The sequence below is a fragment of the Doryrhamphus excisus genome, chromosome 15 (assembly GCF_030265055.1).
Source record: "Doryrhamphus excisus isolate RoL2022-K1 chromosome 15, RoL_Dexc_1.0, whole genome shotgun sequence".
Lineage (NCBI taxonomy): Eukaryota > Metazoa > Chordata > Actinopteri > Syngnathiformes > Syngnathidae > Doryrhamphus > Doryrhamphus excisus.
Window position 1 is genome coordinate 3,663,638 of NC_080480.1, and position 16,370 is coordinate 3,680,007.

Sequence of the window (16,370 nt, forward strand, 5' to 3'; positions counted from 1 at the left end):
TGGTTTAAAGCGACAACATAAATGACTCTGTTTACTCGTGACACATTTTTAGAATGGAACATTTATTTACACACTATAGAAGAATGATCTTACATGTAACTATGGCATCAGTGGTAATGTTTGAAACCGGTTCAACTATGTACTTTTGATCATCAAGCAACTTCCAGGGTTTATGTAAGCAACAACTCTTACAAGAAAAATATTCATTATTACCCTTCCGTGATTTCTCACCAGCATAAAAAAAGGTGTCCTGTGAATTCAGGTGACGGGAGGTTCCACTTGGGTATCCCACACACGATGACCGTGACCGTCTCCACAATGTATAACGGCCGAGAAACAATAGTGCCTATTGTGTCGATTGAGCAGAACATCGCATTTTTTTTTTTAGTCTTTCAGTTCAAAGTCCAACCTTTCAAGCATATCTTCTCCGCAGCTTTAAGGTCACTGTCCACTCAGGAAAGCAAGATGGCCTTTCGTGCACTTGTTGGCGTAGTGGCCCTTTTCGCCACACTGTGGGTAGAAACAAATAAATAATCAGACTGGTTTTGATGGTGCAATATAAAACACAGCAAAACTCATAGAGAGATAAGTCACCTTGTAGCAGGTGACTTGGTCCAGCGGCCGAGGACCCCTGCCGGTCAGGAGATGGTTCTGTTGAATCCCAGGCATGGAATGGTGGTTCTGTGGGCGCTGGCCTGGACTGGCCAACTGGACTATAGAGAGCGACGAGCGGCCCATGGATGACCCAGTCTACAGGAGCAAGAGCATAGAAAGGAATTATTACAAATATGCGTGGACACTCGGGGTGTCACAAGATTAATACACAAGATCGTGGACACTGGGACGAAATTAATAACATTTATGATAGAATGAAAACAAACTAGATAATATGGCCGTGTGTGTGTGTCTTCCTCTTCCCTTCCCTCCAAAGAAGCGGAAAGAGACTTAACTCTGCAATGGTTTTAGCTTACTGGTGTGGTTATTCCATAAAACAACGGCATGAACAGAGTGAGCCCTTTTTTCAGTCATATAGTCTGTCCCAGTGTGTGTAGGTGGGATCGGTGGTATACATTTACACTGTTTGTGCAGATTTGCAATATATTGTCATAGTTTTTCACTGTTTTTTTTCTTAAAAGTGATCGTCTCGTGGATAGAAATAATTTGATGTGTGTTTGAGCCGATGTCTCACCTTCGCCTGATTCTGACTCTGTAGTGGCAGAGGAGGTTGTTCAGAAGTTCCCATTGGTAATTCAAACCGAGGGCTAAACAGAAACATAAAAAGCCATTTCAGCTTTCAAATCTGCATTTTACATCAAATTTAGACATTTTTATGCTGAATGCAAACATAACTTACTGCATAAATTTGCAAGATTTTCCCTCTGGACAGAATCCGATCAAGTAGTTGACGCAAATCACTCTCCTTGTGTGTCTATGTCTGCAATCAGGACCTGAACAGAAAGATTCCGGGGTTATAGAGATAGATCATAGGACCTGTATTAGAAGATGTAGGAAAATCACCTACCATGTTTGCAGAAGCCTCTATCGTACCAGGGACAGTCCTTGATCTTCGATTCGGGATCAATGTGCAGAAATGGGCATTCCTTGTTGCTACACTCCCCTATTGCGGACAGATTAGATAATATCAAACTAAACCAGTTAATGAAATAATGTGCAATAATTATGTCTTGTGAACGCACCAAATTTTGAGTAAAAGTAGCATTCAGGCATCTTTGTCATGTCGTATTCATGAAGGAACTCGCATTGGTCTCCTTTCTTGCAAAGACCCCTGAGCCAGTGCTTGCACACCACTGTCTTCTCTCCACTGATGTGACGGAAAGGACACATCCCGCCTGGAAAATCAAGCATGAACATAAAACAAAACATACAGGTAACTTCACAGAAATTATTGAAATGTAACAATCATGGTTGTAAATGTGGTGTTTTTGTGTTTACCTTTCACGCACGCTGCTCTCATGAAGAACTCACAAACAGCTGAGCCGGATTCTAAAGGGGGGAAGACATTGTTGAAGCCTTCATACAAGGAGAAGAACCTGCCTTCATAAGGTGTGTATATCGGTGGCGCCTCCATCGTCACCTACACTCTGGGCTGCTAGTTAGCATTTAGCATATAAACACTTACTGTCCATGCCGGGGAACGGCAGGGGCTGAGCCCCCAGCTGCTGCTCCACGGCAATCTCCAGGTCGAACTTGATGTGGTCCACGTTTGCCAGCAAGTCCTGCATGTTTGCAGTGGTTTGTGTTGCGTCCCGCTACGTGAAACTAAATACGAAGCTAGCTAACAACAATTGAGCTAATTAGTCGGTCATTTTCTTCAACAGACACCGACCAAAGCTAGCCAGGCTAGCCTTTAGGCTAAAAAACGCCACGTCAGTAATCAAGAAGATGTTCTATTTAGTGAAACAAAAATCCCCGAATTGTTTCAAAGTTAGTTTTTTTTTTTATCACGGAACGCTTCTCTGCGCTGTTGCTAGTTTAGACGCACGAGAGGCGCGCACAATAACCTTCGACCGACGTGACGTCGTTTCCGTTTCCTCCTTGGACCATGTTCCCGGAAGTTAATCTTTTTTTATTTTATTTTTTAATATTTAAAAAAAATGTACAAAACAATATAAGCAGAATTACAGGAACATAAAAGTGCAATTCTACAGTACAATATTAACATAAATAAGAAAAAGTAGATAACAAAGAAAGGAACGTGCGAGGGATATTGCTTGAAAATACCCGGAAGTTAATCATAAACTCAACAACTGCCTATTTTAGGTAGCATTAAAAAGTCATTTTATCAAGCTGTTAACAGTATTCAGTGAAATGTTGTTTATATAACAACAAATCAAACAAAAGCCTTCTCAATGTACATGTTTATGGCGCTCTTATTGTACATATACAGTCCTGTTTCAATAACACCCCTCACTATACGGGTTTTCGATTAATAATCAAAACAATGTTAAAATACAAGTTATATGTAATGTTGAATGTTGATGAAACATCAGATTATTTCATATTGCAAGGAAAGTGGAACAGGGACAAACAGCTCTTTATTCAAACAATTAGATTTTATTGGCTGTATTTTAAATACATTCCATATACCCTGGTGTTGATGATATGGTGTACAGTATAATTGACAAAAACTGATTGTCATACTTAATGCAACAATCTGCACAACTGCCCTGGAAGAAAATTTCAGAGTGTTTAGAGAGAATACAAAAGATGTGGAAATTTCTCTGACCTTTAAAGCTTAAATGCAGCCAAAGCTGCAGTAGAGGAAAGCACAAAAAATCCTGAACGGAAAGATCAGCCATGTATCACAAATTAAGACCTCCAACATGTGTAATATCTGCCGTGATTATCAGTCCAGATACCCCCGTATCTGGAAGGCCATCAATGCTCTACAGCTCAGGGAGACCAGGCATGGGGAAATGGCTGGCGAAAGCCTCCACCTCAGTCCTGATCTCTGCTACACGCTGCTGAAACTTCTCTTCCTGGGCTAATGCCTGGATGAACTCCTTCAGAGGGGCTTTGGGATCCAGACTTCTTTGCACCTCCAAGGTCAACTCAATGGCTGGAGGATCGGAACAGAAATACAATATGAGCCTTAATTTGCCTTGTTTGTAGGGGCTACGAAGTACAAGCAAAGAAATTACTGCAATTCATCTTGTGATTGGTGTGGATATTACCTCTGTGAATGAACGCTGCCACCTTCCTAAAGTCATCTTCCACCATGCCTCTGGAGGTCAGAGCTGGAGAGCCAAATCTTAGTCCACTGGGGCGCAAAGCACTCTTGTCCCCTGAACAACGAAACGGGTGTGGTCAAAACAAAGTAATATGCAATACCGCCTATCTGTAGTAGTACTGAAATCCCTCCTTTATCGCTGCTACTTGGTTTGATACCGGACCACAGTAAGTGAATTTCTGCAAAGTAGGATTCAATGTTAAGAAACTAAATATTTTGTATTATTTATTTTGGCGTGGCATTAATTATTGTAGTTAGAGCACAGAAAACAGTTTATGACTATAATTTACCACTATTAGAGCTCTCCAGGCATGAAATAACACCCCTATAGTCACATTTACCTTTAGTAAATATAAATCAGACTAAATATTATTGTAGTTAGAACACAGAAAACCTGTTTATGACATTGTAAATATTATTTTTTTTTACCATTATTAGAGCTCTCTAGGCATTAAATAACACCCCTATAGTCACATTTACCTTTAGTAAATATAAATCAGACTAAATATTATTGTAGTTAGAGCACAGAAAACCTGTTTATGACTTTGTAAATATATTTTTTGACCATTATTAGAGCTCTCTAGGCAAGAAATAACACCCCTATAGTCACGTTCACATTTAGTAAATATAAACCAGACTAAATATTATTGTAGTTAGAGCACAGAAAACCTGTTTATGACTATAATTTACCACTATTAGAGCTCTCCAGGCATGAAATAACACCCCTATAGTCACATTTACCTTTAGTAAATATAAATCAGACTAAATACTATTGTAATTAGAGCACAGAAAACCTGTTTATGACTTTGTAAAAATATATTTTTACCATTATTAGAGCTCTCCAGGCATGAAGTAACACCCCTATAGTCACGTTTAGTAAATATAATCATAGAAAATAAGCTATTTAAGATATAATTAAGATTTGTGTATGTGTCAGTAAATGTTTTCAGGATTTCTTTGCAGGAAGTGACGGCAGGGATTCAGAGTTGAGACTATATAGTATGAATAATAAGATAATGATGAATAATATTATGTTGTTATTGTGCCTGTTATGGGATACAGTAAATATGAATGAAGGGCGCGTGTTTCTAGTGACACCTAGTGGCCAGTGTACGCTACAATTCATCAATTGTATTGCATTAAACTGTACTTGTATTTTAGAACCTTTTATGTTTTGCTTATAAATGCATTTTTTGGACTAATAATAGGTCACAGTCAACCAGGAAGCAGCCAAAATTTGAATTATTATTGTTATTTTTTTAAAGCAATAGAGTGAGGGACGCCTGTCTATGTATGCAACACACAGTACCTGGGCAGGTGTTTTTATTACAAGCAATAGCGCATGCTTCCAGGACCTTCTCAGCTCTCCCTCCATCGGTTCCTTTGCCACGCAGGTCCAGCAGGATGAGATGATTGTCAGAACCACCTTAAGAGGGAAACGTGACCATGGAGTTATCTCCGTGATGAAAATTCTCATCGTCAGTTATCCTTACCAGTGACAATCTTGTAGCCGTGCTGAACGAGGGCTTCGGACAACGCTTTGCAGTTGACAAGAACCTGCGTCTGGTAAGCTTTGAACTCAGGCGTCATGGCTTGTTTGAGTGCTACAGCGACACCTGAGGACATAACAGGAAGCGTGTGAGGCCGTGGGCGAAGTGAAATGGAAGCGTTTGATAATATGGAGGACCTGCAATGGCGTGGTTGTGTGGTCCGCCTTGTAGCCCTGGAAACACAGCCTGATTGATTAAGGACTCAAGATTGTACATGATCTCCTTCCCCTTAGCGTCCACGCTTCGTAGACCTGGAGAAGAGCAAAACGGAGGATTGCACAAAAAACCCTGACAACAACCCACACGAGGTGAGTGGAAAAAAAAGTTCTGTGTACCTTTCCTGAAAAAAATCAATCCAGCTCTGCAGCCACGCAGCGTTTTGTGCGTTGTCGTGGAAACAATGTCACAGCAGTCAAAGGGTGAAGGCACGACACCGGCGGCTACCAAGCCACTGATGTGCGCCATGTCTGCCATCAGAAATGCACCGTTCTCGTTGGCGATCTGCCTCATGCGGGCGTAGTCGATATTGCGGGAATAACAACTAGTTCCTATTAAATCAGGAAGAGTGAATACTTTCATTTGTACTTCACACAAAGTAAACAAACGGAGACATGGTGCTAGCTGACCTGCAATGATGAGCTTGGGGTGGAAGAGACGTGCGTTTTCTTGCAGTCGGTCGTAGTCGATGTAACCGGTTTCTGGGTTCACCTGAAACAAGAACAATTTGTCTAATTGGAAGAATAAGAAACTGACCAAGACTTCTTCAATAAGTAACACAAGGAAATTACTAATTGGCTGAACGATAGTAGTATAATATTTTAGTGAATCTGGCTCTATGGTGTCTATATGTGCCCTGTGATTGGCTGGCCACCAGTCCAGGGTGTACCCCGCCTCTCGCCCAAAGACAGCTGGGATAGGCTCCAGCACCCCCGCGACCCTCGTGAGGAAAAAGCGGTAGAAAATGAATGATTCAGAATGGCTCTATGGTTTCAGAATGGATAAATATACAGTATTCCCTCATTTATTGTGGTTTATTTATCATTGGTTCCAGATGAAATCATATTAAGTGAATTTCCACTAAGTAGGATTCCTGATTTATAAATTGACAATTTTGTGTTAGCTTTCTGGTATCATCTCTAATGTTACCGGGTCGGTTTTGAGCCATGTATTAAATCAGCTATAAAATACACTAAAATTAATAAGTTACCGTCAAATTTGGTTCTCATGTCTTGGTTACCTTCTTAGATAGATAGATAGACTCCCTTTATTGTCATTGCACAAAAACACAGTAGTGAAATTGCCAACGAAATGTCGTTGCCTGGCTCCCATATAATAACAGACACAAAAGAAGATAAGTAATAATAAATAATAATAATAATGTGGAGAATAAATAGATAGAATAGACACCAAATATGAACAACATAATGTAAAGTGCAGCGTGAACAGTAAATTGCCCAAATAATTTAAATAATTTAAATAAATAATAATAATGTAAGTAAAGGTAGAGGGGCTTATTTCGCATTGAGCAGTCTGATGGCCAGGGGGAAGTAGCTGTCTCTGAACCTGGTCGTCCTACACCGGATGCTGCAGAGGCTTCCTCATCCATGAAAATGTTGGTTTTAATACTTTTGGTGTGGGCATGTAGGCCTTTTTTTTTGTCACTATACCCCTCAATTTTAATTTCCAAAAATGGTAAAATGACCCTCAAAAGAATCATATTAATAATAATAATTGTTTCCTGTTTCCTATTACTGAGGGCAATAGAACAAATCTCTTAAATCAATTAGTTTTATTTATTTTCTCATTTTAGTATTAATCACTAAAGAAACATCTATGGTGTTGGGGTGAATTTTGACCCATATATATTAATGTCAAGAAAAGGTAGAAAAAGTTATTGTTTTCAGCAACAGAACTTTAGTATAAACTGAAATCAAAAAGCAGAACAGGTCCAGATCTTGGTTCACTGTACTTCTGGCCATTCTTTCCATGATCCAAATTGTAAATGTGAAAATCAGCCAATCAAATGAGTGAATTCACATCACATGTATACTGGAAAAGCGGTCAAAATGAGAATCCCCTGAAGCTTACATGATGAGAAGAGGAGCTGGTTGTCATTGTGTTGGCTACTTGTACACTTATGATTTCATTTTTGGTTCAAAATATTGCTTTATAGTCATATTATTATAACCGGGTCGAACAATACAGTGGTCATAATTTCAACCAGACCATTTTAAAATGTAGTAAAAATTATTTTTTTGGTTTTATTTTGTTGAAATAGAGTTTCCTGACAAAGTCAAAAAGCCTTAATGCAATAAACAAATGTTATGTGATTCTTTTTATGTATTAAAATGTAAAACACAAGAGGAGGGTTAAAAACCTGAAACATAAATCAATATTAGAGTCCTCTACACCTGAAATAACACCCCTATGGTCACCTTTATACTTGTATTATCCAATATAGTAGATATAATAAGAGAAAATTATACATTAAGACATCAATTAGACATTTTGACAAGTAATAGGCCCCACTCAACCACAAAACAGCATGATTTATTCATAAAAATTATGTATTAATTAGTCGTACAATGTACTCTACTCACCATTTTCAAGGTCCTGAAAGGTAAATAATTTTAAAAAATCCTACTTATTTAAGTGATGAGTTTCAGTCACCTTATAAGGCATGGACTCAAAGAAGATGGATGTCGCCGAAATTTTCTTCTTCTCCGTCATGAAGCCGTGCGTTAAATGACCTCCATCTGGAAGATCCAGACCCATGATGCGACCATGGGGCTCCACAATGGCAGTGTAGATGGCAAAGTTGGCCGGAGAACCTTCATGGAGAAACATCGACAAAAGGTGTGTGTGTGCATCTAACTCATGTTGTACTGATTTCTGTTACCGGAATATGGCTGCACGTTCACTCCCCATCTCTCAGACTCCAGACCGTAAGCCTCTAGCGCCCTCTTCTGGCAGAGTCTCTCCAACTCGTCAACATGCTCCGTACCGCCGTAGTACCTACATTGAGAATATCACACACATATTTGAGGTTCTGCTCTGGATTAGAATTCCATAAATATGATTCCCCACACCTCTGACCGGGATATCCTTCAGAGTACTTGTTGTTCATACAAGAACCCAGAGCCTCTAGAACAGCTCTGCTAGTGAAGTTCTCGGATGCAATCAGTTCCAGTCCATATGTCTGACGGTGCTTCTCTTTCTTGATGATGGAGAAAACCTGAAGCACAAATGGAACAAGCTGCAAATATCACATGATACAAAATATTTCACAGACAATACAGTCATAGTTAGTAGTCCTTTTATTGCAGTATAAATCAGATATTTTACTTACAACTCTGCATTGGATGCATACCAAGATGGCAAAAATATTATGGTAATGGTTTAATTTCATTTGAACATGCATCAGATTACAATTGAATGCATCCCATAATCAGTTCACAGTTCCACATGTCCAAAAGGAGTAGGAAGAAGCAAAGCTTATTAAATCCTACCCCTCCATCTGGTACTTTTACAATCAGTAACTGTTACATTTGTTCACTTCCTGCTTTCCATAATACAGTTTAAGGTTTTTTTTTTGTTTTGTTTTAAATAATGTACCTCGTACCGAAGTACGAGGTGATATGATCATACAATGACATAATGGGTACCATAGTAAGTGTCAATATAGCTATATCAATATATATATATATATAACTCTACTATTATGGTAATGGTTTAATTTCATTTGAACATGCATCAGATTACAATTGAATGCATCCCATAATCAGTTCCCAGTTCCACATGTCCAAAAGGAGTAGGAAGAAGCAAAGCTTATTTAATCCTACCCCTCCATCTGGTACTTTTACAATCAGTAACTGTTACATTTGTTCACTTCCTGCTTTCCATAATACAGTTTAAGGTTTTTTTTTTAAATAATGTACCTCGTACCGAAGTACGAGGTGATATGATCATACAATTACATAATGGGTACCATAGTAAGTGTCAATATAGCTATATCAATATATGTATATAACTCTACTATTATGGTAATGGTAATGGTTTAATTTCATTTGAACATGCATCAGATTACAATTGAGTGCCATCCCATAATCAGTTCACAGTTCCACATGTCCAAAAGGAGTAGGAAGAAGCAAAGCTTATTAAATCCTACCCCTCCATCTGGTACTTTTACAATCAGTAACTGTTACATTTGTTCACTTCCTGCTTTCTAATATAATTTTAATTTATTTTAATTTTATTTAATTTTATTAAACTTAATTTTATTAATTAATGAATTTATTTATTTAGTCACGTACCGAAGTACGAGGTGATATGACCATCCAATGACATAATGTGTACCATAGTAAGTGTCAATATAGTGATATATATAGCACATCATGACTGGTTCAAGACTCTTCATCCTTGTATTTAGCAAACATCAACTGCTTGTATTGTTTCTTGAATTGGCTCATCGTTGTGCATCGTGCATGCATGTTGCTTAATTTTACCTCAAAATTAAAATATATCAACTTATATTCCTATAGTACAGTATTGGTTGCTGAAATGTGAAAGTATACATAGCTACAAGTGAAAGCATCCAGAATATGTAAACAGTAAACAAGTTTGAAAGAGTGGGACTGACCTCCGAGTCATTGACAGCCAGTGGCTCCAACATCATCTTGTTGTGAGAATCCCATGTTTCTTTGGTGATATTGTTGCCGTTTGTTAAAGACATGGTTGTTATTGTTGTTGTTGTTGTTGTTGCAGTGATGATCTAAACAAGAGGATAGCTGTTACATTATCATGATCTATTGTCTATTGTTATTGAGTCCAGTCTAAATGCTTACTAGCAAACTGAAGCACATTTTCCATATTAATGATTAAGGTCATTCTTTATGCAGCATTATTATTATTCGCCTCAATGCCTCGTGGTTTTGTCACGTGTATACAAATATGGCTACCTCTATTTTTATTCCTGGTTAATGAGTCAAGTTGGTATGAGCTGAAATATCAATGTTGTTTGCTTAGTTGAATCAAAGAAACCACTGGTTTTATGAAAGACTCCTTCACACAGAAATCCTGTATTTAAACTCAGCTACTTGGTGGCTTCGCCGTGTATGTAAACTTTGGACCATTGAACAAAGCAAACATGCACATATTGTGTAACGTTATCTACTTTATCGGCTCCTGTATGGATTAAATGATCTTTATCTTCAGTGGACCTACAAAAACATCACAACAAGGCTTTCCGTCTCATCAAATAACTTCAGTGACCAGTTATGTGTATATGAATTAACTGCTATACTGACACAAATAGCGATATTATGACAAGAACCTGAACGCACCATACGCAGAACTGCCACCGCCTGTCAAGAAGTGACATTCACATGCAAAAACGCAACTCTGTAATTTCAGGGATGATTTACAGAGAAATGTGAAGTATGACCTTCGATATTGGCCTGCTATAATCATGTTTTACCCAGTTGTTGACTTACCTAAGAAGCAGGAAGAGAAGCTTCCGTCGCTGACAAAAGCGAAACTTTAATCACGAGGCAGGAAAAAAATAGAACAATGACGAAATATAAAATCCGCGAAAGTTTGGACCAATCAAGTGAGTCGCTCTTCTGCTTCTTCGTTTAATGTTTTACCAGCAGCTTGTTGGGTTGAGCGCCCCCGTGTGGTAGGAATATGGCCATCCACGTGACCGCCCACCAAAGGTACGCTTGAAAGCCACAGATCGTCGAAGCTGTACAATTAGTAGTAATTATATTAAATAATTAATAGTAGTAATTATATTTATTATATTATATATAATTATATAGTAGTATATATATTAAATACATGAAAACATTTTTAAAAAGAGGTATCATTTAACAAATGTTTATTATAACTGCCTGTATCTAATATTTGTAGTTATTATTTGCAGTCTCCATAGGTTTATTATTATGGTTGAAGTCAATTAGTGATTTGAACACAGCACTGTCATATTTTGCCCACACAAGTAGCTGATGAGATGTAATATAACAATCATAATGATAAACATTAATGTAACTATTTTCTGGTATGCTAGAGCCTAGCTGACTTTGGGCGGGAAAAGAGGGTGCACGACACAGCGAGAACATGCAAACTTCACACGGAGATTCCAACATTGAATATCGTTAAACGGTAATTATATTTTCTGAACAAATTAAGATCCATAGGGGTACTACCCTTATATCTGGTTCATCATGATTGTATTCAAATGAGGGCCGCCGGTGTCCCGGGGGCTTGCACCACAGCCTCAGAATCGAACATCTGTTCATGCATGATAAATGAATTAAAGACTCGAAATTGCCCATAGGTGTATGAATGATTGTTTAAAAGTGCTATGTGATTGACGGGTGACCATTCCAAGACAAGTTGCATGGAAAACATATCTCTTTTTGAATTTCATTCATCTTTTTATATGTTTTGTTATTGGTGTTACTCATTAATAGATCATTTGGTCATATTAGCTGACTCCAAATGAAAGCATGAATAAAATGTTTCTTCAGCTTTATGGTAATATTCAGAAATATTTCCATGACTCAGTTATGTACAGTGTAAAATCCAAAAAGAAACATAGTGCCATAGCTCAAAAAGCTAACTCGACATTGTACAATGATAAATACGTCTGCGTCAATATCATGTACAAGCTAGATCATAGCCTTATTCCAATTGTATGCCAAAACCGTTGTATTCCCAGCTGCGGCTTTACTTCTTAGAAGGACCAATGCAGAGATTGTTTCGTGCCAGTAATGGGAAATACTCGTCATAGTACATCTTTTTAAAAAATAGTCAAAATTTATATTGCATCAGTCCATAAATGTGGGAAAATGCTTCTGATAAATATTCTGCATCATTTTAGCGAGAGGGAGTTTAATCCTTTAGCCGCCACCGCCGCCGCTTCTTTCGCTTCTTTTGCTGCAAAAAGAAAAAAATAATAATTAAAATTTGGACGCATGCAAACTTCTTTTTGTCTCCGCTTCAAGGAACGCACCTTTTTTCTCCTCTTCTTTCTTTTTCGCTGCCTCCTCTCGCTGTTTCCTGACGATGGCGAGGCGGGCGAGATCAGCTTTGGCCTGGTCCGTCTTCCCCGCTAAATGCATCTTCATGTAGCGCTCCTTTGCTTTCTGCTTCTCGAGCTCCTCTCTGCGTGCATACAGGTAGGTTGTTTAAATTCGTATTATGAGTGACAAAGTGAGTGATAACAATATTTGTTTATTTAGACCACACCTACACACATAATATTGTTGTGATGTGTGTGTGTTGAGAATACGAAGTGATAAATATAATAAAAAATATAGATAAATATATAAAATTAGGACATACTTTGGACACACATGACGTAAAGGTAGTTATAATCACAAATTTTTATGCAATATTTGTCGACCCATTAAAGCAGTATCCAAAAAGTAGTCACTCATCACCTCTCTCTCCTTGACAACTGCTTTGGCTCTTCCAGCTCGATCTGCGTCACCTTCTTGGACTTCTGAGCAATTCTGTTGGGGTTCTCGATTTCTATCAAGCCCTCCACGCCCGCTCTCTTCCTCTGTGGGCGCAAGTATAGATTAAAATGCAAATCAATGCACTCCGTGGTGATGGCAGCTATTAATATGTACTGTAAGCATTCCGAGTGAGCTTTAATGACACCTGGGAGCTTTCATCGTCACTGTCGTCTGACCCTGATGCTTGTAACTTGTCATCCGGCGCGTCATTCTGAGCTGCACCGCCGTTCTCTTCTTCTTCCTGAAACATGTAATTAATTATCAGTCACACAACAAAGTTAAAAAAAACATTGTGGCATACTGTACGGTTAATACAGTAAATAGTATACATCCCTGTCAGGCATTGAATCTCACATTATTGACATGGTAACTTGCCACAATTGGTTTGACATTAAAGCTTATCAATAGTCACATTTCTACAAAGCCCCCTTCAAGTCAAATTAATTTGATAATATCGACCTTTTTTCTCTCCTTTTCCGCTTTCATCTGGGCGTCGATCTCCTCCGGGCTGGTGTAAGTCCGCATGCGACCCTTGTGGCCACCTTTCCTACCTGCAATGAGGATGACAAGCATGAGTACCGATTTTTACATGTTTACTATTTAGATATTCACATAGTACCAGCAGTAAGATTTGCAGTAAGCACATTTGTTACTACATATTACATCAGTGTAATATTATAACGTAATCGAGCAAATCTAAATCTAACTTGATTCGGCTACGTGTTTTTCACAGGCATAATAATCGTTACCTTATTGGGATAAGCTAGCACATGCTAACATGGCAACAACATGTGAATTCACCAAACAATGTCAATTCTTCTCAAGTCTTTCTTACCTCCTTTGGGCATTTTTGGCTTTCTAGCAAATCCCTTCTTGAGAATAACGACGAAACAAATGACATATAAGGCCGAGGTGAGGTGACAGCTGGCTAAACTCAGAGATGGGCAACACAATCCAGCAGCCAGTTTCGGCCAAGGATTTGCCTGTACAAAAATCCACAATGTAAAAAAAAATGTTCAAACTTTTCACCCTATATGTTCCTTTTAATAATCGTTTTTTGTTTATACACTTAAAAAAAATCTAAATAATCTACAAAATACATAAACCGTGTTACGTTATCATTGTAAGGCATTGTACCAGTCTCCTAAAGTGATGCAATATCACGTTAAGCTGTCTGCCTCACATTTTATGTAAGCTAAACAACAAATAACACATATTAGCTAGTTATTCCAAATATCTTAATACTGTATTAATAGTGGAATGAGAAACAAATATATAAATATATGACAAGATTACGTCATGCGAAAGGCGATGCTCAAATGGACCCATATGACGTCATATTTAGTGGCCCGAAACTGCTTCGCGAAACTGTGTCGAAAACATAACAGCTTTTGTTCTCTTCGAGACAAACTACAGGAAAATGCCCAAAGTTAAGAGGAGCCGAAAGCCACCCCCAGATGGCTGGGAACTCATCGAACCAACGTTGGATGAACTCGATCAGAAAATGAGAGAAGGTATGCCGAAACAATTGAATTTAATCATGCGGTCGGCGTGCGTTTTAGAAAATGACATCATTTAACATTCGTCGTAACCACCGCTGATTTCTTTATTGTATTGTTTTCGTATCGTTACGAAAATTGCTGTAAACATGTACAAAAGACAATTCGAAATATTAACACTACAAATATGGAGCTGACGTGTTGTCGTTTGAAATGTAATTGTGTTTTCGCTGTAAAACCCCTTGGTATTAGCACCTTGTGATATAGGTTACTGTTTTACTAAGCGAATTTGTTTTGTTTTTTTTACTTCTACCTAGCTGAAACTGACCCTCATGAGGGAAAGAGGAAGGTGGAAGCTCTTTGGCCGATTTTCAGGCTGCACCATCAGCGCAGCCGATATATCTACGATCTGTTCTTCAAAAGAAAAGCCATCAGCAGAGGTATGGAGCTCACTGTTTATCTGTATTGTAATGGTAATGGTTTAATTTCATTTGAACATGCATCAGATTACAATTGAATGCATCCCATAATCAGTTCACAGTTCCACATGTCCAAAAGGAGTAGGAAGAAGCAAAGCTTATTAAATCCTACCCCTCCAACTGGTACTTTTATAATCAGTAACTGTTACATTTGTTCACTTCCTGCTTTCCATAATACAGTTTAAGGTTGTTTTTTTATTATTTATTTTTTTATGATACCAATAATCCATGAGCGAGGGCAGCCAATAACGATCACATGGATCAACAGTATAGTTACATTTGTTCACTTCCTGCTTTCCAAAATAAGTCTTTTTTTCTTTTTCCTGTTTTTTTCTTTTTCCCTTTTTTCTTTTCTTTCTTATTGTGTGTAATGTATCATCTAAATGACTATCTAGCATAATTTTATTCCACCAGGCTCAGTTTAAATAAAAATTTCAACTATTTTTTAAAAATTTGTACACATCGATTTCTGATTTTTTTTGTCTTTCTGTGTACATCCTTGCAGAGCTGTATGAGTACTGCATAAAGGAAGGCTACGCAGACAAGAACCTCATTGCCAAGTGGAAGAAGCAGGGCTATGAGAACCTGTGCTGCCTGCGTTGCATCCAAACACGAGACACCAACTTCGGAACCAACTGTATTTGCAGAGTCCCAAAGAGCAAGCTGGAAGTTGTAAGTTTCAATGGAAGTCTTGTATACGTGTAATTCCACTCTACAGCGCTGTTTACTCACATCGTGTACAATCTGTGTGTGTTTCTGTAGGGAAGGATCATCGAATGCACGCACTGTGGATGCAGAGGATGTTCTGGCTAAGCGTTTTTTTTCTTTTTTTTTTGTGCCAGACATGGAGACTTCCTCTGCCTCCAACTGTGTTCTCGCACATCTGCTACCTGCTTCAGTAACAAATACTTTCTTCAGCATCATTCCCAGCAGTCTTTACAGGGAGCTCTGTATTCTGTACCAGTACAAGAAAGAATACTTTAAGAGCATCCTTACTGTGTTCATTATTATTACTCTTTTCTCTGTTTTTAATGTCCAAATAAAACCATTATCTTCAATACCTATTTAGAAGGAAGTTGTCTCCAAATCATCTTGTGAAGGTAATTCATTCAATGGTAGCTGGGAACTGAACGTTGTTTTAAAAATTTCAATAAAACGATTCTAATTCACTAAACATGTTTTGTACTTTCTCAATTTATAGCTGTGGTTAATAAATGTATGCTAATTATATTCAAGGTGTGATGTAATAAGATGTCAACTAAATAGGTTATATTTTTTATGCCCCGTGTCCTCAGCAGGTCGGTGGGGGTATGTTGGAGCCTATCCCAGCTGTCTTTAGGCGAGAGGTGGGGTACACCCTGGACTGGTTGCCAACCATGTGTAAGTATTTTGTTTCGGTTAAACAAAAATATCTTACAAAAGTGAGTGGACATTTTAATACAGCGTAACTTAAGAAAGGAAACCTGGGTTAACTTAAGCATAGTCTGTATATCTACAAGTATACTACATACAAGCTGTACACTGACTACTGAATTGGGAGGTATACAATGTATACATTGGAAATTGTG

General features: G+C 38.1%; 4 protein-coding genes across 5 annotated transcripts; 1 reads left to right on the plus strand and 3 right to left on the minus strand.

The window, feature by feature from the left end:
* Nucleotides 1-43: 43 nt before the first annotated feature.
* cpsf4 (cleavage and polyadenylation specific factor 4) lies at nt 44-2,517 on the minus strand. Its single transcript, XM_058050469.1, has 8 exons — nt 2,141-2,517; nt 1,954-2,004; nt 1,698-1,850; nt 1,523-1,618; nt 1,355-1,448; nt 1,190-1,262; nt 595-750; nt 44-510 (listed from the first exon to the last, which is right to left on the minus strand). Exons 1-8 carry the CDS (start codon nt 2,241-2,243, stop codon nt 442-444), a joined length of 795 nt encoding a protein of 264 aa, XP_057906452.1. The 5' UTR covers nt 2,244-2,517; the 3' UTR covers nt 44-441.
* Nucleotides 2,518-3,055: 538 nt separating this feature from the next.
* shmt1 (serine hydroxymethyltransferase 1 (soluble)) lies at nt 3,056-10,958 on the minus strand. 2 transcript variants are annotated; one of them, XM_058050466.1, is made up of 12 exons: nt 10,794-10,958; nt 9,941-10,072; nt 8,391-8,536; nt 8,201-8,316; nt 7,972-8,132; nt 5,928-6,009; nt 5,637-5,849; nt 5,439-5,552; nt 5,245-5,367; nt 5,061-5,177; nt 3,696-3,806; nt 3,056-3,580 (listed from the first exon to the last, which is right to left on the minus strand). In XM_058050466.1, the coding sequence occupies exons 2-12, from the start codon at nt 10,031-10,033 to the stop codon at nt 3,408-3,410; spliced, it is 1,449 nt and encodes a 482-aa protein (XP_057906449.1). In that variant the 5' UTR covers nt 10,034-10,072; nt 10,794-10,958; the 3' UTR covers nt 3,056-3,407. The 2 variants fall into 2 exon arrangements, with proteins under 2 accessions (XP_057906449.1, XP_057906448.1); XM_058050465.1 differs by lacking the exon at nt 10,794-10,958 and adding an exon at nt 10,644-10,663.
* Nucleotides 10,959-11,637: 679 nt separating this feature from the next.
* Nucleotides 11,638-13,823, minus strand: pdap1b (pdgfa associated protein 1b). Its single transcript, XM_058050470.1, has 6 exons — nt 13,660-13,823; nt 13,284-13,375; nt 12,970-13,065; nt 12,747-12,868; nt 12,317-12,468; nt 11,638-12,240 (listed from the first exon to the last, which is right to left on the minus strand). Exons 1-6 carry the CDS (start codon nt 13,670-13,672, stop codon nt 12,176-12,178), a joined length of 540 nt encoding a protein of 179 aa, XP_057906453.1. The 5' UTR covers nt 13,673-13,823; the 3' UTR covers nt 11,638-12,175.
* Nucleotides 13,824-14,140: 317 nt separating this feature from the next.
* bud31 (BUD31 homolog) lies at nt 14,141-15,976 on the plus strand. Its single transcript, XM_058050471.1, has 4 exons — nt 14,141-14,338; nt 14,641-14,763; nt 15,308-15,474; nt 15,565-15,976. The coding sequence occupies exons 1-4, from the start codon at nt 14,245-14,247 to the stop codon at nt 15,613-15,615; spliced, it is 435 nt and encodes a 144-aa protein (XP_057906454.1). The 5' UTR covers nt 14,141-14,244; the 3' UTR covers nt 15,616-15,976.
* The last annotated feature ends 394 nt before the right edge of the window (nt 15,977-16,370 follow it).